Source organism: Chelonia mydas, chromosome 2, assembly GCF_015237465.2.
Source record: "Chelonia mydas isolate rCheMyd1 chromosome 2, rCheMyd1.pri.v2, whole genome shotgun sequence".
Classification (NCBI taxonomy): Eukaryota; Metazoa; Chordata; order Testudines; family Cheloniidae; genus Chelonia; species Chelonia mydas.
Window position 1 is genome coordinate 137,451,483 of NC_057850.1, and position 26,730 is coordinate 137,478,212.

Consider the following 26,730-nt stretch of genomic DNA (forward strand, 5'->3'; position numbering starts at 1 on the left):
CCAGGGTGCAGGGTTCTTCCTCCTTCTAACTCCAAATTTCACAGGAGAGCTGCAGTGTGCTAGAAATAGCAGCAGCAACAACGCATTGGCAGCAGAGCCAATTTTTATTTGTTTTATTTGGACACATCAAGCAGGTTTGTAGCTTAAGAGAAGAAGGGAGTGATCTACTCTTTGGGATCGAACTGCAGGTATTTACACAGCAAATCCTTCTACTAAGAATGTGTTGAGCAGAGAAAAGCAGCAGCTGCTCCAACCGCAGGACAGGTCTAATGGGGGTGGGGGGTGGGGGGCATCTTTAAAACCATTGAGAGGTTGGAAATGTCTTCTTGAAAATGACCAAAATACTGCACAAAAATCACCACTGTAAAATAAGATTTTTACTTCTCTTTCTGTAAGCAGTGAGAGTTGAACAGGTGATCCAGAGTAATAGAGACAGCCCTTCAAAGGATGTTTGACTCATTCTGGGGAAAGGGCTGAGTTTCATTTTGAATTATGCTCTGTAGGCTGGTGTAAATTTATGTCTATATACTCTCCTAGCCCACAACAGATTTCCCACTGACGTCAATGGCTGGGTTTGCACATAGATCAAGGGTAAAATGTGGCTTTATTGAATAGTGAAATGTCTAGATTTTTTAAATCATAATTTCATAGTTCTTCAGCACTATTACATTAATTTAGATGAAATATATGGGCCCAATGAATCAAAGAGGTTAACATGATTCTGTCACTGTCCAACATTAAATAGTGTTAAAGAAGGTCTGGGATTTGGTATACAGAGATCTCAGCCAGCTTAGTACCATGGCAAGGATGCCATTAAAAATTCTTTTAGCCTTTTATTAAAGATACAGAAAAGGAGAAAAACAGTTAAAGTATTTGAAATGTAAAGTATTCAATAAGACTTTCATTTTACCAACATCCCTGTTTCCCTTACCTTTAGCTGGAGAGAGTCTTTAGTAGGAAAAAAGCCTTTGTTTGACCGTCTCCTAGATGGTAATAGCTGTCCTTTTTGGGGAAAAGAGAAGAAGTTAGTTGTTGTTGCTGTTTCTAAATCCAATTCCATTTCTTAGGCTATGTCTATGCTATAAGGTAGTGGTATGAGTCCCCTGCTCAGGTACACATATTTGTGGTAGCTTGGTGAGAGCTAGTGTCAGTATAAATAGAAGTGTAGCTGCAGTAGTATGGGTAGCAGCAGTGGAGGCATGGCTGTGTTACCAGCTTTGCCCGTTACTTTGGGGTACTCTCATTTATTAGGGTTACTCTTCTGAGGGGGTGTATTCTGTATTTCTATCAATGTACTGCTTGTGTCACTTGTGTTCTCGTACGGAGCTCTACTTCTCCCTGCTGCAAGTCCCCTCCCAATGGAGCTGTCCTGCAGGACCTACGGTTCCCCAGGGCTGGGTTCTTCCAGCCCTAGAATCAGATGAACACACACACAGACTAACAGAGCAAGTCTGAGAGGACCAGGTCAGTCAGCACTCTCAAGATGACCTCTTATATGTCCCTGGACTCCGTGGGCTGGGTCAAGCAGTATTTCCAAGCTGCCACCCTCGTATGCCACAAGTACCAGACCAGAACAGAGTGCGCCTGAGCAGGCTGGGTCGAGCAGCACTTCCAAGCTGCCACCCTAATATGTCACAGGTTCAGCACCTCCCTATGCCCACTTTCATGTTACAATTGTTCTGGTAGTAACCCACTTGAGGAGCAAACCCCACAGGATTTTTGGGCGCTACAGGGATCTTTAGCTTAGGTAAGAGGAGGGTTGCTGCAGAGTAAATGGGGCAGGCAGAAACAGAAAAGAGTGAAGTTCAGAGAGAGAGGGAGGGAAGCAACCAGCTTAATCCTAAACTTATTGATTGAATAATAGTGATAACCACACAAGGAGAGCCTAAACAGACATAACAATTACATTATTAAAGATTACAAAAACTGATCAAAGAAGTCAGGGTTAAAAAGTTATATCTGAGGTAGAAAAGAAAACACAGAGAGAGAGAGAGAGGGAGAGCTGGGGTCTCACCACTCCATGAAGCTTGAGCTGGTCGGGGTTCCCAGGTGATGGTGGTAGCCCAGGGTCCTGAGTGCTGGAGACAGGCAGAGCCCCCAGCACGATCAGTCAGGAGAAGATGAAGTCCCAATGGAACTGATGCAGAGTTTGAATTTAGGCATCAGAACACTTACTTGAGCATGGGTAGGGGTCTTTTGTAGGGAAACAGGAATGGTTCAAGGGAGAACACTAGATTTGTTTATGGGTAAACTGATGACTCAAGGGTTTTCTTTTGGCTAGACAATAGGAACTGATCATTTCTGGGTGGTGTTCCTTCAAGGGAGCTCAGAATGCAATTAGGCAGCTTCAGTATTTTGGATATCAATCAAGGATTCATTACTAGAATTGGTCTGATAACTGCTGAGTTGGGTGTGAGCAGGCGTGGGTTTATTAACATCTGGAGCAGAGATCCCCCATCATGCAGTGCTTCCCTGCTTTTCTGGTCCCAGAGTTCTGTGCGGTTCTTGCCTTGGAATCTCTGTTCTTCTGTATGCTAATGGAGATGCCTCACTGTCCCATCTTTGATGCAGATGAGGCTAGGGGAGTTGCCTTAATCTTGTCACCCTTGTCAGGAGGGGTTTAGGTGTGTCTCCCGCTGCTTTTTCATTGCTTTCTGAAGACTTTCTTCTGATCGGTTTTGGTTCAAGCAGAGGCTGTGTGTGTGTGTGTGTGTGTTTCATGAGTCAGACAGGCTGGATACTGCGCCCTGGTTCTTCAAGAATACAGAGCTGACTGGTATCAGCTGAGCCATGCCAAGTATGTACCCATACCGTTTTCAGGGGGGGTTTGTACTCAGCATGGCTCAGCCATGCCTCTATTACCACTACCTGGGCTGCCATGGCCACATAGCTACTTATGCTTGCAGTAGCTGGATGAGAGCTAGCACAAGTATGTGTATATGAACAGGGAAATCACACCCCTACTTCACAGAGTAGACATAGCCTCAGCCAGCTAGTGCCATGGTAGCCAGCTTCCTCCCCTGCACAAGTCATTTTTTTCAGAACCCCAAAAAGGGAGCGATGGGTGGAATAGCCCATCCCTTCATGATTGTATCCACCAGTTAGGCCTAATTTCTGACACACCAATTTTGGTTCACTGATTTCTGGTCTCACACTTCACTTGTTTACCAGGCATGATCTTAACACAGTCCTTGAATTATAGATTCATCGATTACAAGGCCACAAGGGCCCATTGTGATCATCCAGTCTGACCTCCCAGATAACACAGGCCATAGAACTCTCCCAAAATAATTCCTAGAGCATAGCTTTTAGAACAACAGCCAACCTTGATCGAAAAATTGTCAGTGATGGAGAATCTACCAAGACTCTTGGTAAATTGTTCCAATGGTTAATTACTCTCACCATTAAAAATTTACACCTTTATTTCCATCTGAACTAGTCTTGCTTCAGCTTCTAGCCGTTGGATGTGCTATACCTTTGTCTGCTAGACTTAAAGCCCATCGGGGTGCCGGAACACTGGGACCAAGGGGCCACGGCCCTCCCACTTTTTGAAACCGGACGGACCTGGCCTGTCCACTTTTCCCCATGGCGGACCCTGCCCCCTTCCCCTTCTTTTCTCCCTGAGGACCCACCCCCTGGCCAGGCCAACAACTGGTGGAGCCCGCCTGGCCAGGGAACCTGGGCAGTTGTGGGAACCGTGTGGACCCTCCACCTGCCCGTGGTGTGGGGGGCGGAGAGCAGCCTCCGGCCTGTGTCCCTGTCCCCCGGGCTACCTGCCTGGCCCAGGGTAGGTGGAGGTGGAGGGTTTGCGATTCCGCACCGGCCCCCCACAGGTGCCCATGTGGCTCTCCCTGACCTGCTCCGGCCATGTGGGCAGCTGTGGGGAGCTGCGGATCCTCCACATGCCCTGAGTGGGGACTCTGGGGGGGGGTGGTAGGGACATGTGGGGGGGGGCCTAAGGAGAGCAGCACCCAGCCCCATGGGCAGGTGGAGGGTTCATGGTGGCTCCCCACAGCTGCCCGTGCAGCTCTTACCAAGGCCAGACAGCTATGGGAAGCCTGGGTCCCTCCACCTGCTCTGGATATGGGGTTGGGGGGCAGGAACACGGGCAGGGGGCTGCTTTCACTCACCCCAGGCGGTGGGGGGCTCCCTGGCCCCATTCTGGCTTCTGGCTTCGCTGGGAGTGGGGCCTCTGGGGGAAGAAGAGGGGCGGGACTGGAACGTCAGTGGGTTTGGGGGCCAGTCACTTTTGGGAAGGCTTCGATGCCCTTGAAGCCAATTATTAAATATTTGTTTCTCATGTAGATACTTATAGACTGTAATTAAATCACCCCTTAACCTTCCCTTTGTTAAGGTACAGAAATTGAGCTCCTTGAGTCTATCACTGTAATGCATGTCTTCTATCCTTTAATCATTCTCATGGCTCTTCTTTGAATCCTCTCCAACTTATCAACATCCTTCTTGAATTGTGGACAACAGAAATGGACACAGAATTCCATCACTGGTCACACCAGTGTGAAACACAGAGGTTAAATAACCTCTCTACTCCTACTTGAGATTCCCGTTTATGCATGTCACGATTACATTAGCTTTTTTGACCACAGCGTCACACTGGCAGCTGATTATGAACCACAACCCCAAAATCTTTTTCAGAGTCCTTGCTTTCCAGTATAGATAATTATATAAGTAGGCCTGTGTGTTTGTATTAATTCAGTTTTTCTGTCTCTCTTTTGCACCTTTTCCAATCAGCATTTATTGTTGTAGGTTATTGTGACACTTCAAGAATTTTCACTCACTTTTCACAGTTCAGCTCACAATTAGGGTGAATTTGTAGGTCAGGTTATCACAACAATACCCTATTGTCATAACCAACATCACCATTGGGAAATTATACTCAACTTTAGGAACACAGCTTTTTCTGCCCATTGTTTCTCTTCTTTTCCTGACTTGAACTCTCTGATGATCTTCTCTGTTGCTCCCTCTTCACTTCCTTCCTGACAGCAATTCTCCTTTCTCCCCTGACAAGGAGCTTCACTCTGAATTAAACACTGGAACAATTCACCAAGGGATGTAGTGATTACACATCACTTGAAGTCTTTAAATGAAGATTGGATGTCTTTCTAAGAGAAATATTGCAGTCCAGCCTCAAGTTACTGGGCTTGGAATTACTGGCAGTATTCTATGGCCCGTACTTCGCAAGAGGTCAGACTAGATGATCACAGTAATCTGATTTCTGACCTTAAATTCCTATGAATTCCCATTCCCTTCCAAATCCTAGCCACTAAAATGATTAGCAAGGAAATAGTCAATGCTGTCACTTAAAGTGTCATAATTAGGCTTTAGCGGCAACATTTTAATGAGACTAATGAGGGTTTGGAGAGGGTGCACCCCTCTGAGTCATTGTTTCAGGCTGGCATTGTTTTAGGCATGCATTACTGCATCCATTACACTTCTAGGATTTTGTCACAACCGCTATGACTGGAAATTTATTTTATTTCTAATGAAAGTTCAGGTTCTTCAGAATTTGATCGTGCTAGGTGGGCCACAAATGAGTCCAGCAGGCCTGATCTAGCCTGCAGCACAAGTATTTTTCACCTTTGCCTTACATTAAAAAAATACTACAGCATTCTGTGCTAATGGTCCAAACTGTACAGTGACCAGTAGACACCAAGAGCACTCAGGGGTAGCAGCAGCAGAACTTGTAACAGGCAGGAGAACCCTTCAAGTGCCCCCCTATCTAGCAATCTGTGGGGATTGTCATTTTTTCCTAATTGGTGGCAGCTTCTCTCTCTGATGTGAGTTTTGTGCCCTGGCCTGTATCCCCTGTAGGCCAGTGTTCTGTGATGAGATGTTGGCCTGGGGTGGGAGGTGGGGGGGTTGGGGGTGGGCAGGGGACTGTTGCTTGGAGTAGTCCTGTTGGGTTCTGGGAAGTGCTTGCTAATGGGCTGGGAACCGGGTCAGCTCTGGGAGGCAGTGTGCGCAGGGACGCCGGGGAGGGGGGAGCTACCCCTGAGGTGAGAGCGCTGCACGCCCCACATTGCCGAACAGTGGACCATGGGCACCACGGCCCATCTCGCCGCCTATGTATCCAACCCACCCTGCTCCCTGTCCCCTGACTGCTCCCGCCCCTTATCCAACCCTATGAGGCTCCTAGCAGCGTTTGGCTCAGTGCAGAGCCAGACATGCTGCCCTGTGGGAGCACGCAGCCCCCCCCAGAGCTGTGCCCTGCATTAGGGTGTGCCTGGGCACACCCGGCACACCCCGTGTGCACGCCTATGATACCTATGTAAACTTGGCTCAGGCTGTATTTCTCCTGAGTCCCATGCATTCTCTCTTCAACACACGCACACTTGCCCCTCAGAGGAATTCCTGTTTTACAGGCTCATCTAAGGACTTTCATTTCATAAGATCCTTAATTTAACTACCAGCCCTGTCTTATCTTAATCATGCTGCCTCTCTTTGTAAACAAAATACTGACCCCCTGCCCTAGGGGCACAAGCTGGGAGCAGCACCTCTCCTCTGCAGACCTCATATTCCACACTCAGGGTATGTCTACTCTATGAAATTAGGTCGAATTTATAGAAGTTGGTTTTTTAGAAATCGTTTTTATATAGTCGATTGTGTGTGTCCCCACACAAAATGCTCTAAGTTCATTAAGTGCATTAACTCGGCGCAGTGCTTCCACAGTACCGAGGCTAGCGTCAACTTCTGGAGCGTTGCACTGTGGGTAGCTCTCCCACAGTTCCCGCAGTCTCCGCCACCCATTGGAATTCTGGGTTGAGATCCCAATGCCTAATGGGGCAAAAACATTGTCGCGGGTGGTTCTGGGTACATGTCATCAGGCCCTCCCTCCCTCCGTGAAAGCAACGGCAGACAATCGTTTCGCGCCTTTTTTCCTGAGTTACCTGTGCAGACGCCATACCACAGCAAGCATGGAGCCCGCTCAGCTCACTGTCAACCTACATCTCCTGGGTGCTGGCAGACGTGGTACTGCATTGCTACACAGCAGCAGCTCATTGCCTTGTGGCAGCAGATGGTGCAATAGGCCTGATAACCATCGTCATCATGTCCGAGGTGCTCCTGGGCGCAGGGACTGAAATAGGAGTGACTCAATCAGGTCATTCTCTTTAGTCCTGCCGGAAGTCCTATTGCACTGTCTTCTGCCGAGCAGCCAGGAGATGAGGATGGCTAGCAGTCCTATTGCACCATCTTCTGCCGAGCAGGTAGGAGATGAGGATGGCTAGTAGTCCTATTGCACTCTCTTCTGCCAGCCAAAGATGTAAAAGATAGATGGAGTGGATCAAAACAAGAAATAGACCAGATTTTTTTTGTATTCGTTTGCTCCCCCCTTCCTCCCTCCCTCTGTGAAATCAACAGCCGACAATCGTTTCGGTGAGGTCTGTCAGGGGCACCTTGAAAAGTTTAATGAAGATTCAGTCCTGCCTGAAATACCAGGAGGACAGATAGCTCAGTGGTTTGGGCATTGGGTTGCGCATTGACCTGCTAAACCCAGGGTTTTGAGTTCAATCGTTGAGGGGGCCATTCTGTGTGACAGTTGTTTTTGTTTCTCCTTGATGTAAAGCCACCTCCTTTGTAGATTTTAATTCCCTGTAAGCCAACCCTGTAAGCCATGTCGTCAGTCGCCCCTCCCTCCGTCAGAGCAATGGCAGACAATCATTCTGCACCTTTTTTCTGTGCAGACGCCATACCATGGCAAGCATAGAGGCTGCTCAGATCACTTTGGCAATTAGGAGCACATTAAACACCACACGCATTATCCAGCAGTATATGCAGCACCAGAACCTGGCAAAGCGAAACCAGGTGAGTAGGCGACATCAGCGCGGTGACGAGAGTGATGAGGACATGGACACAGACTTCTCTCAAAGCACGGGCCCTGGCAATGTGGGCATCATGGTGCTAATGGGGCAGATTCATGCAGTGGAACGCTGATTCTGAGCCCGGGAAACAAGCACAGACTGGTGGGACCACATAGTGTTGCAGGTCTGGGACGATTCTCAGTGGCTGCGAAACTTTCACATGTGTAAGGGCACTTTCATGGAATTTCGTGACTTGCTTTCCCCTGCCCTGAGGTGCAAGAATACCAAGATGTGAGCAGCCCTCACAGTTGAGAGGTGAGTGGCAATAGCCCTGTGGAAGCTTGCAACACCAGACAGCTACCGGTCAATCGGGAATCAATTTGGAGTGGGTAAATCTACTGTGGGGGCTGCTGTGATGCAAGTAGGCAACGCAATCAAAGATCTGATGATATCAAGGGTAGTGATCCTGGGAAATGTGCAGGTTATAGTGGATGGCTTTGCTGCAATGGGATTCCCTAACTGTGATGGGGCGATAGACGGAACCCATATCCCTATCTTGGCACCGGAGCACCAAGCTGGCGAGTACATAAACCGCGAGGGGTACTTTTCAATAGTGCTGCAAGCACTGGTGGATCACAAGGGACATTTCACCAACATCAACGTGGGATGGCCAGGAAAGGTACATGACGCTTGCATCTTCAGGAACTTTGGTCTGTTTCAAAAGCTGCAGGAAGGGACTTTCTTCCCAGACCAGAAAATAACCATTGGGGATGTTGAAATGCCTATAGTTATCCTTGGGGACCCAGCCTACCCCTTAATGCCATGGCTCATGAAGCCATACACAGGCAGCCTGGACAGTAGTGAGCAGCTGTTCAACTACAGACTGAGGAAGTGCAGAATGGTGGTAGAATGTGCCTTTGGACATTTAAAAGCGCGCTGACGCAGTTTACTGACTCGCTTAGACCTCAGCGAAACCAATATTCCCATTGTTATTATTGCTTGCTGTGCACTCCACAATATCTGTGAGAGTAAGGGGGAGACGTTTATGGTGGGGTGGGAGGTTAAGGCAAATCGCCTGGCCGCTGGTTAAGCGCAGCCAGATACCAGGATGGTTAGAAGAGCACAGGAGGGCCCCGTGTGCATCAGAGAAGCTTTGAAAACCAGTTTCATGACTGGCCAGGCTACGGTGTGAAAGTTCTGTTTGTTTCTCCTTGATGAAACCCCCCACCCCTTGGTTCACTCTACTTCCCTGTAAGCTAACCACTCTCCTCTCCTGCCTTTGAGCACCACTTACAGAGGCAATAAAGTCATTGTTGCTTCACATTCATGCATTCTTTATTCATTCATCATACAAATAGGGGGATAACTGCCAAGGTAGCCCGGGAGGGGTGGTGGAGGAGGGAAGGACAAGGCCACACAGCACTTTAAAAGTTTAAAACTTTAAAACTTATTGAATGCCAGCCTTCTCTTGCTTGGGCAATCCTCTGGGGTGGAGTGGCTAGAGGCCCCCCCACCACGTTCTTGGGCATCTGGGTGAGGAGGCTATGGAACTTGGGGAGGAGGGCAGTTGGTTACACAGGGGCTGTAGTGGCAGTCTGTGCTCCAGCTGCCTTTCCTGCAGTTCAACCATATGCTGGAGCATATTGGTTTGATCCTCCAGCAGCCTCAGCATTGAATCCTGCCTCCTCTCATCGCGCTGCCGCCACCTTTCAGCTTCAGCCCTCTCTTCAGCCTGCCACTTACTCTCTTCAGCCCGCCACCTCTCCTCCCGGTCATTTTGTGCTTTCCTGCACTCTGACATTGTCTGCCTCCATGCGTTCGTCTGTGCTCTGTCAGTGTGAGAGGACAGCATGAGGTCAGAGAACATTTAATCGCGAGTAGGTTTTTTTTGCCTTCTGATCTTCACTAGCCTCTGGGAAGGAGAAGATCCTGTGATCCTTGAAACACATGCAGCTGGTGGAGGGAAAAAAAGGGACAGTGGTATTTAAAAAGACACGTTTTATAGAACAGTGAGTACACTCTTTCATGGTAAACCTTGCTGTTAACATTACATACATAGCACATGTGCTTTCGTTACAAGGTTGCATTTTGCCTCCCCCCACCGCGTGGCTAACCCTGCCCTCCTCCCCCCACCACGTGGCTAACAGCAGGGAACATTTCTGTTCAGCCACAGGCAAACAGCCCAGCAGGAACGGGCACCTCTGAATGTCCCCTTAAGAAAAGCACCCTATTTCAACCAGGTGACCATGAATGATAACACTGTCCTGAGGATAACACAGAACGATAAAGAACGGATGTTGTGTGAACGCCAGCAAACATACGCTGCAGTGCTTTGTTCTGCAATGATTCCCAACTATGTGGTACTGGCCTGGGGTGGTAAAGTGTCCTACCATGGTGGACGGAATAAGGCTGCCCTCCCCAGAAACCTTTTGCAAAGGCTTTGGGAGTACATCCAGGAGAGCTTTATGGAGATGTCCCTGGAGGACTTCTGCTCCATCCCCAGACACATTAACAGACTTTTCCAGTAGCTGTAATGGCCGCGAATGCCAGGGCAAATTAATCATTAAACATGCTTGCTTTTAAACCATGTATATGGTTTAAAAAGGAACACTCACCAGAGGTCCCTTCTCCACCTGGCGGGTCCGGGAGGCAGCCTTGGGTGGGTTCGGGGGGTACTGGCTCCAGGTCCAGGGTGAGAAACAGTTCCTGGCTGTTGGGAAAACCGGTTTCTCTGCTTGCTTGCTGTGAGCTATCTACAACTTCTTCATCATCATCTTCCTCATCCCCAAAACCTGCTTCTTTGTTGCCTCCATCTCCATTGAAGGAGTCAAACAACACGGCTGGGGTAGTGGTGGCTGAACCCCCTAAAATGGCATGCAGCTCATCATAGAAGCGGCATGTTTGGGGCTCCGACCCGGAGCGGCCGTTTGCCTCTCTGGTAGGCTTGCCTCAGCTTCTTAAGTTTCACGCAGCATTGCTTCGGGTCCCTGTTATGGCCTCTGTCCTTCATGCCCTGGGAGGTTTTGACAAATGTTTTGGCATTTCGAAAACTGGAACAGAGTTCTGATAGCACGGATTCCTCTCCCGATACAGCGATCAGGTCCCGTACCTCCCGTTTGGTCCATGCTGGAGCTCTTTTGCGATTCTGGGACTCCCTCATGGTCACCTCTGCTGATGAGCTCTGCACTTACCTGCAGCTTGCCACACTGGCCAAACAGGAAATGAGATTCAAAAGTTCGCGGGCCTTTTGCTGTCTACCTGGCCAGTGCATCTGAGTTGAGAGTGCTGTCCAGAGTGGTCACAATGGAGCACTCTGGGATAGCTCCCGGAGGCCAATACCACCTAATTGCGTCCACAGTACTCCAAATTTGACCCGAAAAGGCAGATTTCAGCGCTAATCCCCTTGTCGGGGGTGGAGTAAAGAAATCGATTTTAAGAGCCCTTTAAGTCAAAAAAATGGCTTTGTCGTGTGGACGGGTGCAGGGTTAAATCGATTTAACGCTGCTAAATTCGAACTCAACTCCTAGTGTAGACCAGGGCTCAGGGCTGCTCTTCAGTTAAGAAACCTTGGGGGGGGGAGCAGAGCCCCCCTCTCTTGTCCCCCCTAAATGGCGCCCCTGAGTTGAATGGTGCCCTGAAGAACTGGTGGGGGCATCTTTTGTCATTGGGGCTAATAATACCACCTTACCTCACAGAGGTGTTGAGAAAATAAAAGTTTGTGAAGCATTCAGTTACTGTAGTGATAAGCAACACAAATAAGCCCATGAGGAAATTAATAATTCTGTATTCAGAGCAGGATTTGTTTTGAATCATGTGCAGTAAATAAGTTCTGGGGTAATGCATTGAACAGTGAAGAGCAAACACAATAATGAATAGCTGTTCAGGAAGCAGCATTCTTCCTGTGCACTGAATGAGGCAGGGGTCCTGTGGAAAAAAATGGGATGTGATCATGTAACTAAAGAATGTCTTCTTTCCCAGCCAGTTCTACCCTCCCATTTGGGGCTTCCCATTCAAATCCCAGTCTTCCTTACTCATTGGGGTCCTCTTCCAGTCTCCTGCACAGCCCGGTCCAGTCTCCCACATTGGGCTCCTCTTTGGATCCTCAGTTTTCCTCCCCTGCTTACCACCATTCTCACTCTCTACCCCCACCCCAAGGATCCTTGTCTCAGTTTCCCCTCCCACAACAACTCCCATGTTCAGTCTCCAGGCCCCTCTCCCCCAACTCCTTGTCCCAATCTACTCTCTCACTGCCACTGCTTGTCCCTCTCCCCCCGCCCCCCGCACTGGTCTGTTTTTTGTCTGCATGAGTCAGGTAGCCTTCTTCTCCACACAGCCTGGGCACCAGCAGGGTAGCCTTGAAAACACAGGAAAGACAGACTCCCTGCTCTCAGTTCCAGAGCCATAGTAGCCCCCAGCACCAGAAGCAATTGCAGTGAAAGTCCTGCTCAGTCCCTGCGGATGGAATCCTCAGAGAATTTAGCTGCCAAACTCTGACAAGTGTCTACTGAGCACATGTGAACTAAGAGTTTTCAGAGGCTTAGATACTCACTAAATGTGGGCTGTTTTTTGTGAGAATGGCAAAAAGCACATCAGTGACACAATGGCCACCCCCTGCCAGATTTCAAACCCCTGCTCCAAAGCATGAGGATGCTAAACTTTCTCAGTAAAATAGTTGTCAGAAGTATTTTAACATGGGCAAAAAAACATATTTCCCCCTAATCTGTTTCTCAGAAATGGCTGGATCCTTTTTGTTGAAATTTTCCAAGAACAATATTGGGCCTGAGGCAGACATTTAGCATGGAAAAATTCAGCCCAGACGGTTTAAGTCTGGCCAAGACCCTCAAATCACGGTCTGATAATGGAACAACCTTAAGTGTAGGCAGTGCTACCAGTGCCACCTGTAAAATTGTCACTTACATCTTTATTCTGGAATTACCGTTTCTCTGATGTTGATCTCAAATTTATCTCCATAGTAGAGAGAAACTGTTTGGGTTTGTGATATAAGACTACAAAGGTTCATGTTTGCTGCTACCCATACTGACTATCATTAAGGTAAAGCTTTTGTCATGACTATCTTTAGTAAAAGTCATGGACAGGTCAGGGTAACCAACAAAAATTCATGGAAGCCTGTGACCTGTCCCTGACTATTACTAAAAATAACTGGGAGGGAGGAGGGGGGCTGACTGCCACGGTGACTGACAGCTCCAGCCCCTGCTGCCGCCACAGGGGCTGAAGTCAAAGAAGTCACAGAGGTTCATTAAAGTCACGGCATCCATGACCTTCATGACTAAATCGTATCCTTAACTATCGGATATATACTTCCTGATTTGCAGTTTACTATCCATGAACTTGACCAAGTGTAGGAATACCACAAGATAACCAGTCCAAATTCACATGCCTCATTACTGACAACTTCCAGCATTTTCTTCATGTGAGGTTCTTATTGGTTCACCGTCAAATTGTATTATAATAGGTCTGTTTCTCCTTTCACACCAGAGGAAATCAGGAGTAACTGCTTTGTGGTTAATGGCATTGTATAAGGGTAAAAAGTGTGATATCAGAAACAGACCCCAAATGTTTAAGTTGTGTATGTCATTCTTAACTTTGCTTTTTTTATCTTCCTTTCTTTATTTTCAGTTTACTAACACGATTGGTTGAGACCTATTCGAAAAGTTTCTCACTTTGGAACATTACCATTCAATTTTAATTTTCCCTTTGAGACATATTAAAGTTATTCATTAATGTTATAATGTCACTCAATGTAATATTTTCTGAAAATCCAACTTGTATTTAATTTGTTTTATGCTAATGGTTTAATATCTTTTTTCATTTCTACTTTACTTTAGTTTTTCAAATGACTTTAGATGCTCAACCTTTCCTATATGATATTGGAAAAAGAACTGATTATGTGGGCTTTGGACATGAAGAGCAAGTGGAGCACATCAAGGCATATGTTTGCAAACCATCTTCTATCACGGACAAAGCTGTGATTGTGATTCATGACATATATGGATGGCAATTCCCAGACATTAGATACATAGCTGATCTAGTGGCAGCTGAGGGATATGTGTAAGCATTATTGTTTTACTGATTTCTTCCCAAAGAGACGCACTCAGGTTCACCAGATTCCAATTTCCAAATTGTGTTTTCCATGTACAAGGAGAAATCATGTCATTTCAGTCTGAATTACTTATCTAAGAATAAAGGACACATAAAAAGTGGTACCTTCCTGACAGCTCCCAGTGTAAAATAGATTTTCTCAGTTCAGGCTGCAACAATTCTCGGAACATAATGGCGGCACAAGCAGAGTTCTGAGAAATGTCAAGGTGCAGTGCACTAACAGAAGCACCAACAAAAGGTTGCTGTGTTTGAGTGCCCAGCAGTGTGGGTGATTTAAAAAACTGAAACTGTTTTAAACTGAAATTTAATTAGAAATACTAACAAGAAATGTATATTCATGGTAGGTTGTGCAACCTCTCTTTAAAACAAAACTTCTTTGAGCCTAGACAACATGACAATATTTCTTTTAGCTTTCATTAGCAAAGATGTAACATGAGAGCGAGAGAGAGCGAGTGTGCATAGCAATGAAGATTTCTTTTAAATGCACTGGCCTTTGGATTTGATTTTTAAAAATAAGGTGATACAGTATCCGTTTATTTTTCTACAGAAACACTGTATTTTTTTTAGAGAGACAAGGTGGGTGAGGTAATACTTGTTACTGGACCAATTTCTGTTGATGAAAGAGACAAGCTTTCAAGCTTCCACAGCTCTTCTTTAGGTCTCGGAAAGGTGCTCAGTCTTACTACATCTTGCTAAGTAATTTTCTGACTACTGGAATAGCATGATGATTAGGAGGTGATACTGACACTAACCATGTGAGTGACCATTATGGGGCAAAAAAGGACCGAATGAATATTTTGGTGTACATAGATTTTCCCTGTTGCTCTTGCCCGGACCTAAAAGTTGAGTCAATTTTATTTTTCATACAGAGCCATCTGCCCAGACTTTTTTCTGGGGAAAAAACCTTGGACATCCGCTGATCACTGGGCTGAGTTTGGTGACTGGTTGAAAGATCGAGATCCCACAAAAGTGGACAGGTAAGATGTATATTTATGCTGCAAATTTCAAAGCTTCATGGGCACCTGAACATAAAAATATGGATTTAATGTAGCAATTAAAGAGAATGTATGTGCCTTTAGGCAGCTGCATGGGCTAGCTCTGATGTAGCTAGATCAAAGCTAGCTTGAGTAATAACAGCAGTGAAGCTGCTGCAACACGGGTGGCTGCAACAGCTGGCCCTGCCCGCCCAGGACTCTGGGTACATATTCAAATAGCCCCCATCCATGCTGGCTTCACTGCTATTATTATTCAAGCTTGCTTTGATCTACCTATCTATGGTGTTGCAATCAGTCCTCCAGATTACAGAGTAGACAAAGCCTGTGTGGGAGGGAGCATAACAGGAGTTAAAGGTTGAAAAGTTAGGCCATCCCTGGGCATACTAAGAGAGGAGAGCTGCTGCACCATGTTCTTCCTTGGGGCCAGGTCAGTGCTTCAAGGCTGCCTGGGGGGAACTGCAAAAGATGCCTACTGAGGGGGAAAGAGGGTTACTTCAAAAGTGTGTGATCACAAAGTGCTTTTTATTTTGCAAAAGTGTAAGGATGTGGAGGAGGGGTTACAGAAAGGGAGGAAAAACTAGGAGTGAGGGGAATTGCATGGATTTCAGTTTATATTTAAAAGTGCCATGAAAGGAGCTTATTTTTTAATTTACCAGTTATCTGACCAATGCCCTTGTGGTGTGCTGCTGGCTGGGCACCCAGACGTGTGCGAGTGTCTCTTGAAAGTAGGATATGAGTCTGGGCTCTCCCACTTTGCGGAGATGGTGGCATAATTACTACAGCCACCTAGGACAAGGGCACACCAAACTTCTGGCACTAGTAGCACGCCGGGTGTACCGTGACTGAGGCGAACACTGAAGGGGCTTCAGCTGCTAGACCCTGTAGATGTTAGACCTGGTGGGTCCCAATAATCACTCCGATGTTTGGCTAAAGTGAAGGGGTATTTTACTAGGGCTGGCAAGAAAGGGAAGGGTTGCAGATACTCTAGGTCAGGGTGGGCAAGCTAAGGCCCGGGGGCCGCCTCTGGCCCTTCAGACATTTTAATCCGGCCCTCAAACTCCCGCTGGGAAGCAGCGTCCAGGGTTTGCCCTGGTCCGGTGCTCCAGCTGGGAGCTTGCCCCGCTCCACGCGTGCTGTGGCTCCGCACTGCTCCCAGAAGCAGCAACATATCCCTCCTCTGGCTCCTATACATAGGGGCAGCCAGTGGGCTCCACATGCTGCCCCTGCCCCAAGAACGGCTGGGAACCATGGCCAATGGGAGCTGTAGGGGCGGTGCCTGCGGACAGGGCAGCTCGCCGAACCACCTGGCTGCGCGTCCATGTAGGAGCTGGAGGAGGGACATGCTGCTGCTTCTGGGAGCTGCTTGAGGTAAGTGTCACCTGGAGCCTGCACCCCTGACCCTCTCCTGCAGCCTAATCCCCTGCCCCAGCCCTGATCCACCTCCCACCCTCCGAACCCCTTGGTCCCAGCCCGGAGCACTCTCCTGCACCCCCAACCCCTCATCCCCAGCCTCACCCCAGAGCCTGTACCCCCAGCTGGAGCCCACCCCCGCACTCCAACCTCCTGCGCCAGCCCGGATCCCCCCTTCCGCACCCTGAACTCCTCATTTCTGGCCCCACCCCAGAGCCTGCACCCCTAGCCAGAGCCCTCACCCCCTCCCATACCCCAAGCCCCAATTTCATGAGCATTCATGGCCCACCATACAATTTCCATACCCAGATGTGGCCATTGGGCCAAAAAGTTTGCCCACCCCTGCCCTAGGTACAGTGGCTTAAACAGTTACAGCTGAAAGTGAAACAAAAGCAGTTCCTGTCTGGGCCTCTGGGGACAGTCCAGCCTTCAGGCCTATTGCCAGGGGTGCCCTCTGCAGTCCAGTCTCCTTCAAAGCAAAAAGGGGCTTGCAGATTTCCAGGCCAGGATCTGTTAGGGGTGTGTCTCACTGGGACCCCTCTCCGCTGGCTCCCTGCCCAGTCTCTGCTGCTCCTCCACAAGTCTTGCACAGACCTGCTCCCAGCGGCAACGTATGGCAGTCGTACCCTGTGCCTCAGCTCTTGCTGCAGCCTGCTCCGCACACAGTTCTTGGGCTTGCCCCCTGCATCCAGAGTCCCTGCTGCTCTTGGCGCCATGCCACCACTGCTTCTCAAAAGTGCCAAGTCTCTTCGTGGGTCAGAGTCTTTCCATACAATTTCTGCCCCTTCCTCCTGCCGGGCTTGGGGAAGAGCATGTGCCATGGGAGGGGAGTTGATGGGAATGGTAGTTTCCAGTTCATCAAATTCAGGATAGTGGGATGGGGGGAAAGGTTGCAGTTCTGTAGTGGGCACAGTCTCAGGGAGAGGAGATGCTGAGCCTTGCCTGGCTGTGCTTCCAGACGGTTTATGTGCTGCAGGGTTGGGGCCAAATGGAGAGATACAATTCTGTGTTTGGATGGATGCTGTGGGGCTGGAGTTGGAGTTTCCTGGTGGTGCACTGGAGTAATTTCCTCCTCATGCTCAGATCCACCATAGTAAGTAGTGAAGTAAAGGGTTATCAGCTTGGTGTCACTCCTCTCTTGACTCCTGTCTCTTCCTTTGCAATGGCCATGTCCTCTTCAAGGGTAGCTGGAGTTTGCTTCTGGAGAGGTCCCGGGTCACAGCAGGGGGTTCTCATAGGAGGGTTGCTCTGGTCTACGTATTTTACACAAGGAAAATGGTGGGGAGAGACAAATCTTTATTACTGACAGACATACAGACCTCAGCCACTTGCTTGAATAAAACTGTTGGCAGGGCAAGGCGCCTGCTGTGCTCTGTTAACCTTGTAAGGGCTGTGGCTTGTGCTTCACCGTGGGATGGACTGTTGTATTCACACCTGGGAATGCTCTGTCTTTCACATAAGGAGCTGCAAATCTTGCCACTTGGTGAGGGGCATTTTTGATAAATGCCCCACTCCTGGCTGCAGTGAGTCTCAGGAGTAGCAGTGGGAAAAGATCATGAGAACGTGGTCTTGTGAGCAATATAAACGTGCAACACCCTGCCCAACATACTCACCTGGAGACAGCAGTTTCATGTGGGTGGCGGGCAATCCCCACCTGCTGGATGGATTGTAGCACCATTGTCTCCCCTTCTCCCCAACCACAGTTCCTTTCTTTGGCTTTGGCACACGCAGCTGCTGTCTTCTTAACCTCTCTGCAGAGTACCAGCCACTTCCCAATGTCCTCCAGACTACTCCTCTGGTGTCCCACAGCTTTCACCCCGCCTATCACCTGTATCCATAGGTACTGAGGCTGGCTTTGATCTTTCTCCAAACTCCATGTGGAAAGGAGGCAAAGTTTTCCATGAATCAGTTCTTCAAGTAGAATGCTCCCATTCTCTGTCAGCCATTGTCTGCCCATCTCACATGACACTTTCCTTCTCCCGTTGATGATAACAGGATTTATTCTCTTGCACAGCTCCTAAGCAAAATGTGCAGGATTACCCTAGAACATATTAAAGAGAATGTTTCTTGGTGGGAGGGAAATATCGATGCCTGCAGAGGAAATGATCAGCTGAATGCTGATTCAGTGTGTCAATGGGAGGCCTGTCTAACATACATCCCATGTATCTGATGCTTCCTTGACATATCGTCCAATACATTCACTTTACACAGTGTGTACATACACTAGTGAATTAGTATTTTGTCATTGCATGCCAGTGCTTGATTTCTGAGGGGAGCTTTCAGGTCCTTTCTGCAGCTCTTCTCTAAATATTTTGAGGAAGACATCTAAGTTCTTCTGATTAAATTTATCACTTTTAAACAGCAAATGAAATGTAGGTACAGTTATCTATAGTCCATACCGACATTTGCAACAAACTGGTTCCTAATTCAGGGAGGCACTGTTAGTTCTTCAGTGTCCAACAGGAGAGCCTGAAACTTCAAGAAACAGACAATAAAGCCAGAGTGACACCCATCTACTCTGACATTGACTGATGGGCCACTAAGCACTTCCATAACCTCTTAGGAGTAGCTCAGTGCACCCGGCCTATCCCCTACTCCTGCCGGCCCAGCTTCCGACTACGCAGATCCCAGAATCCCTATGTATAACAATATTACTGAATTTTCAGAACAGATAGTTGCTGAACGTTTACCTTTTAGAATTCTTTCCCAAAACAAGGTGCAGATATATAAGCACTTACCTATCAGCTTAGGCACCGAGTTTTGAAAATCTAGCTTAGTATATGCAATTACATTTAAAATTTAAAAAACTAAAAATCAGACCTCTGAAAAATAATAAAATGAAAATGTTTTCAAACTTGTTGAGACTTCTGAAATTAAAAAAAAGAATTGACCATGGTATATATTATATATTCCCAAATTTGTTACATTACCCTTCATATGCAGTACATGTGCCTTTTTGTGTAGTAGTTATTGTCAGTTTAATTTTGGAAAAATGTTTAGTTGGATAATTCTTTAACACTCTGTCAAGTGGTTGGCTGGAATTATTTTATGCTACATCACAAAGTATGAGGTGGGTCATAATATAGTCGTGTAATTTGTTTACCTAAATAAGTATTTCATTTTTACAGAATCAAGCTAAGCTCTTCTGCTCCCACAATCCATCATGTAAAATTCTGTATGTGCACATTTGCACTTGCTTGCATGTCTTGTTCTTATTAGTTCCCTTCTGGATGAAGTAATTCTTAGTCAGTTCTCCTGGAAATGGTACGATAGCTCCCAGTTCAGATAATTACTTCAGCCCATGATTAATTTACTCTACTTAAGTTCTACTGAAGAAAATGTTTAACTTTAAGCACATGCTTAATTGCTGTCCAATATAGGGATACTCTTCTGAATTAGGGCCATAGTTGCTAACCCATATTTAAGAATAGCAGTACCTAATCTGGGGCTGGAATAATTTTAAATGACAGAAGGAGAAGAAGGGGACAATTTTATGTACTTTTGTGTTTTCTTTTTAGATTTTCAGGTAGGTGATTCTACTATAGTTTTCTTTGTTCACTTTTGTTTGTATGTCTTAGGGAAGCTGATGTTGTCTTGAAGTATCTAAAGGAGCAATGCAGTGCAAAGAAGATCGGTGTCATTGGGTTTTCCTGGGGTGGAATGGCTGTACATCACTTGATGCTGAAAAATCCTGAATTAATGACTGGCGTGTCCCTCTATGGTAGTGAAGATTGCATGTAAACTTGAGCAGGCTCACTTGATTATGTAGAGTATATATTTTAGATGTTGCTTTATATAGATTCTATAAGTATTCACTTTACAGGTGAGCTGCAGATTTAAATATGACTATTTATTTCAGCAATATGTGCTATATGCTTCCACTAACTAAAGGGACAGCCAGTATTTAAGATGTTCACACAACAGAAAATGTCGTTTTTCATTTTTCACTGAATGTCCTCACCAGCGCTATAACTGCTCGGAAAATTGTGATCTTTTCCCCCAGAATCTTTTGTTTTTCATCAGAATAAAACATGTGCTAATCTGTGAAATATATTAATGCCTTGTCTACACTAACACTGTAAATTGATGTAAATTACACTAATTAAGTTATGTAAATTACATAACTTAAGTTGATGTAACTTATATTGATTGAAAATGGTGTCTACGCTATGCTATGTCGATGGCAGAGTGCTCTCTCGCCGATTTATCACGTCTTCACTAGACCCACTAAATCAATACCTCTGCATCAATCAAAGTGTCGCCGATTAAGCTCGTAGTGAAGACTAGTCCTAAGAAACAAGTATTTCCTGATTTCCACTTGACTGGCTCTATGCTCCAGCAGGTTTCTCTGCTCTCAGCATTGCCATGGCATAATGCATACCGGGATATCCCAGAGCACAAGCAAATAATTTGGGATATAAGTGGTCTGAAAGAAGGAGAAAAGGTAAGTTGTCTGTTGTTCACGTGCTGAACGCCCAACGGAGCCTAGTTTGTAGGAACATTACAGGAAGTTAGACTGGACACTTGGCACAGACGATGGCAGAGAGGACTTCTGCTGCCTGTTCTGATGGGAGGAGTACATCTGCCGATGGTTAAGGAGTTTCACAATGTGGGAGCCATGTTGGTTCCCTGGTACAGCAGCAACCAAGAGTGCTTTCTTTCATCTTGGCTTGGCAAGGCAGGTACAGCGTTTCCTTTCAGATATGGACCTAGCCACACTTATCCATGCCTTAGCCACTTCCAGTTTAGATTGCTGTAATGTGCTGAACATCAGTCTTGAGGACCACTCAACTTTCATTGACTGCAGAATGCAACTTCTCTTATCTGCTTAGTGGTGCTTCTTACATCTTGGCATTCCATAGACTGAACTACCCCCAATTGGAAGCCATTGTCAAGAGTTGCTGATTTTTTAAATCCCTATCCAACTTGGATCCTGTCTAGCTTACATATCATCTTTCTCCTTATGCTCCATCCCAATTTTTGGGATGAGTAAGGGGCTGTTGACTCTAAAGTTTGCTGCCTTCACTGGTCCCAATAACCCACCTTTGTTGACATTCAGGATATCTTGCAAGGCCCATGTACATGAATATACTATCTTTCATTTGCTGGGTTGGCTTGAGGAAAGCTGAGCCTCTTGAGGTTCTCTGCGTGTTTTTTTACACTATATTTTACCCTGTGTGATTTTAAAGCTGATTTACGTGTGCACGTAGCATTTGTGACAGAACATTTTTATAATGAAAAATAAATATTGCTGAAGTAAATAGAAGTTTTGTATTTAAATTTGCAGCTCACCTTGAAAGATGTCACATGATTTAAATACTCTCTCAAAATGTGTTATAGGAATAATCAGGGATTCTGATGACAGATATAATTTGCTGAACCCGACGTTTTTTATTTTTGGGGAAAAAGATCACACCATTTCGTATGAACAAGTAAGTGTTTGTCTCAAAACAGATTTCTCTTTTCCTGACATGCTTTTATCTTATAAGGCAGAATTCTGGCTACTGGATATCTGTGTAGGCCTGCTAGGAAATCCTTGGGGAGACAGGAGAGCAGAGCAGTAGCTATATTTTAGCTTCTCCTTGAGCTTACAGAGAAGCCACTGTATAGCTTCTCTTTCAGGGGGACTGAACAGAAACATGGTGGGGCCAACGGTCAGCCTCTTTGTATCACAGCAAGCAAGGGCTGAATGTGTACAAAGAGACTCCAGTGGGTACAAACCATACACTTTAACCACTTGGACATTTGTGCTGCCTCTTAGAGGGCACAGGGTTAAGCCACTGAATTTAGACACTGGAGACAGAGGTTCAGTTCTCAGCCCTGCCCCAGAACGCTCTGAGTGACTGTGAGCAGGTCACCTAGTCAGTCTGGGTATACTGGGAAACTGAACTAGGTTAGAAAAGTGGTAATGAACATATTTTACTTATAATACCTGTAAACCTTATGCCCTGACTAGATGAGGAAATATAGTGTTTTTTTAAAAAAAGGAATGATGTAAGATTAGCTATAATTAAAATACCTAGCTCTTATATAGGGCTTGTCATTAATAGATCTCAAAGGAGGTCAGTATCCTTATCTCCATGTCACAGATGAGGAAACTGAGGCACAGGGAAGGAAGTGGCTTGCTCAAGGCCGAGCTAGGAATAGAACCCAGTTCTCCTAAGGCCCACTCCAGTACTCTATCTAGTAGGCCACACTGGCTAATTAGTACATTTCCTAATATAATGCTTTTTCCCAGTGTAGACATGGGTGACCATGCCTTGGTTCCCTCTGTAAAATGAGGGTAATACCTCCCTGCCTAACAAAGGTGCTGTGAGGGTAAATTCACTAATGCTTGGTAGGCACTAAAATACTAAAATGACAAGGGCCCCATAAGTACATAAATAGGAGTCAAGAGCCTGGTCTGCACATAAATTCCCTGCCTGTGCAGTGACAGTGATGGCACATCACCACAACACCATAGTTTATGCTGTAGGAATAATCCATAAGTGGGAGAGGACTGACAGGTTTCAGAGTAGCAGCCGTGTTAGTTTGTATCTGTAAAAAGAAAAGGAGTACTTGTGGCACCTTAGAGACTAACAAATGTATTAGAGCATAAGCTTTCGTGAGCTACAGATGAAGTGAGCTGTAGCTCACAAAAGCTTATGCTCTGATACATTTGTTAGTCTCTAAGGTGCCACAAGTACTCCTTTTCTATTCTACTCAGATGTACTTGACATTTTTTCATAAGAATGTTCTTTAATCCATGTAATGTGCCTACAGCATGGAACAGATGCATCAGGAAAATCTAAATTCCATACAAAAACTGCATTAAGAGAATCTTGAGGTGTAAAATGAAACACTTACATGACAGGAAATGCCAATATTAAGGTTGGATGAACAACTTTGTGCCCTTATCCGTATGCATTAGGACACAGGATGAAATCCATTCAAGTGTTGGTATTGACTTCAGTGGGGCCAGGATTTCACCCACAGTGTTTAATTACATGATCATTATATTATTTTTGTTCAGTAGAACTCTAGCCTTATTCACTGGGTAGTATGGATAGTGCTCAGTTAAGGAAGAAGCTGATCTATATTTATTTTTATTTGCATTATTTAAATGTGTGGATCCATGCCTCAGATATGGCTGTCCCTGCACTGACTGAACAAAACCTTCATTCACTACATACTGTCCAATTTCCAAGGTGAAGGACTCAGTACTCTTCCCCAGCCTCATTCATTACACAATGCTATTTCACCCACCTTGCAAACTGAATAAGGCTTGGGCCCTTTGGAAAATATAGTATGTGATTACATAAAGACTGCATTGTAGTGCGTACACACACAAGGGAACAATTAAGGTTGCACAGGCCACATTACCTTTAATTTTTCTTCTAAGTGCTTTTATTTTTCAAGGGTTATTTAATGTAGTTTTTTTTTAAACAGAAATTCCTAGGTTCTTAAAAAAAGAAAAAGAAAAAGTGCCCTAAAAGCTTCCATCATCTGTAATGTGCTGCACAGCAGTGGAACTCTCTGTCCTGCACTGCATGTGCTCCGGTGAGGCACCAAACCTAGGCTTCATTCCATACACTTCCCTATTTACATCTGAAAAAAATACATGAAAAGAATGTTCTGACTGCAGAGTAACGGAAATTTTACAGTTGCTCATGCAACCTTAATTCAGACCCTTTGGGCACAGGAATTATGATACATTCTTTAATTACAGAAACACATACAATTTTGAGACCCTCCTTTCTCTTCCTTCCAGCTAACAGACCTTCCAAATTCTGCAACAAATGAGACAACTGCCTCCTTCGCTACCCAACCTTGATTCAGCCCCAGAGCACAGTTCATTCTGTTTACTGAATGAGGCAGGGGTCCTGTGGGAAAAATAGTATGTGATAATGTAGTTGGAGACTGTATCATAATGAATATGCACAAAGAGGCTGAATTAAGATTGCAAAGCGGGGCTTAATTTTCTAATTTCTGAGTGGTTGGCTTTGCAACCTTAATGTTCTTTTAACATAGGGTTGGGTATAGTGCAGTAGGAAGCAGGACTCCTTTACAGTCCTACCTGCTTACATACTCACCTTCACAGATAATACTGCACAGGCATCTGCAAAGGTCTACACATTAAAAATGAAATTCCCCTCCACATCTGGCCCATGCATGTGCAACTGAGGGTACATTCACACTTCAAGCTCGAGGAGACATACCCACGTTAGCTCTGATCGAGCTAGTGCACTAAAAATAGAATGTAGCTGTCATTGCGTGAGCAGGAGCAGGGTCTTAGACAGGATTGTACTCAAGGCAGCTAGCCCCTCCCACCACAGAGACCTGTGTCTTTCTTCCTTTTGACTGGGGTTTGTCAAGCTGCACCATTTCTGGCTACTCTGTGATATTCCCAGCAAGCCAGACTGCCTAAGCAGGACGGAGTCTGCACTTTGTTTTCTCTTTGAATGCTAAGAACAATGTAATTGCCAGCAATTATGAGTTACCACATCTTTTTCTAAGCAAGCACATTTATTCTTATGGTGAAAGCATTACAGAGCAAACATAGTAAAAACAATAAAAGAATCTACATACTTCTAAAAAGCTTACCAGAGATCACCTCAACTCCAGCCTCTGGCTCTGGTAGGTATCACTTGTTCAACTGGGTTTTCCCCATGGTTACGAGTTCATAACTGTCTCAGATTCAGAGCCAGAACAACCATGAATAGTTCAGTCTTTCCTTTATACAACTTGGGCTTTTAATACTGGCCTTACGTAACAGGTGATCCACAGACAAAGGCCTGCTCCTCAGGGTGTAACTTCAAAGGCTGGATTTTTGCATAACCGGAGGTGCAGAATTTGAATTCACCTTACCTGAGATATTTCCCAGGAAATCCACTTCATGTGTATTGTCCCAAAAGCTCATTCTTGTCTGACACATTATTCCGTAGAGTCCTTTGATCACTCAGGCCTTATATTGGATCTCCCCCTACTGAGGTTACATACAATCCTGGCCCACAATAATACATAAACTTTGTATTTGGTACAATGAACCCCAAGGATACTAAGACTTAATTCACTAAGGTTTTTTAAGGATATGGGAGGAAATTGCCATATCTTTCACAGAGTCATATTTCAAAGATAAGTTTTCTTCTTTATTAGTTAAGAGCCTGTAAAAAGAGCTTCGTTAATAAAAATCTGGCCTGAGTGTTAGATAACTAAAGAAGATACTAATCACATCTTCCAGAAAGCCAAAAAATGGACAAACTGAGAGTTGACAAGTTAAACAAAAATTAAAAACAACACAATAATGGAAGGATGCTCTGTGTTGCAGATCATCTTACTGGAGAAGAAACTGAAACAGTACTGTCAAGTTGAATACAGAATTAAAGTTTATCCTGGACAAGTTCATGGCTTTGCAGAGTTAAAGCCAGAAGATATGAAACCTCGAGATAAACCTTACATTGAAGAAGCAAGAAAGGATATGATGAACTGGCTGAAAACATATGTTTAACAGAAATATAAAGTCTAGTCTGTAAAACAATATAAAGTAATATATTTTGGGGATTTAAGAGTAGCACTTGATTGAATTATATTTTACAGAAAATATAAAGGTCCTATACCTATAATTTTATAAAAGAAAATCTGTACTGTTTTGTAGAGAATTTACAACAATTAAAAATAGTAACTTTTTCATTTGTAGTTCTTAATGTTTATAATCTGATTTCATATTGAATCATTGTTGAATGAAGAAATCATTAAGCATTAAAAAGTTGTTCAAATTCAGCCTATCTTAATATAGTTATAATCTGCCGGAAAAAGTTCTCCATTTTGTATAGGGCATATTCTTTTAATGTTCATATTTTAATCATAATTAATACTAATGGAAATTGGTCATGCATTGAGAGTGTGGACTCCTTTGACCTATACTATCACGACAAAAGTGACCATACATCCTAATTTCACCAGCAGAGCCATGTTTTTTTTCTAAATGATGTCCCAGGAAGTTTTTTTGGGGACACCTGCAATGTCCTGTTTTTTCTTTTAATAAGTCAAAACATTTTTTTTATTAACAACTACAAAACATTTATACAAGACATATTGCTGTACTTAGTAGAATTTGCTGTTTGTGTAACAGGAAGGAGCAGTCTAGCTGAGTATGGTGAACAGAGAGCAACCGATGTGAAGAGACAAATCAAATGACTGCAGACACTGTCAAAAGGTGTTGTTCTGCAAACATGAATGACACCAGTCGAGTGTTCATTATAAACTCATTTAGAACCCTATGCCACTGGAAAAAATTCTTCCACTCTAAGGCCTGGTCTACACTGGGGGGTTGGGGGGTGGGATCGATCGAAGTTACGCAACATCAGCTACGTGAATAACGTAGCTGAAGTCGACGTACTTAGACCTAC

At 45.3% G+C, this 26,730-nt stretch overlaps 1 protein-coding gene across 2 annotated transcripts; it reads left to right on the forward strand.

The window, feature by feature from the left end:
* LOC102947297 (carboxymethylenebutenolidase homolog) lies at positions 1–26,097 on the forward strand. Of its 2 annotated transcripts, XM_007057795.4 has the most exons (6): positions 1–188; positions 13,664–13,886; positions 14,807–14,914; positions 19,921–20,063; positions 21,683–21,774; positions 25,650–26,097. In XM_007057795.4, the coding sequence occupies exons 2-6, from the start codon at positions 13,672–13,674 to the stop codon at positions 25,827–25,829; spliced, it is 738 nt and encodes a 245-aa protein (XP_007057857.1). In that variant the 5' UTR covers positions 1–188; positions 13,664–13,671; the 3' UTR covers positions 25,830–26,097. The 2 variants fall into 2 exon arrangements, with proteins under 2 accessions (XP_007057857.1, XP_043396200.1); XM_043540265.1 differs by lacking the exon at positions 1–188 and having other exon boundaries at positions 13,644–13,886.
* Positions 26,098–26,730: the final 633 nt, after the last annotated feature.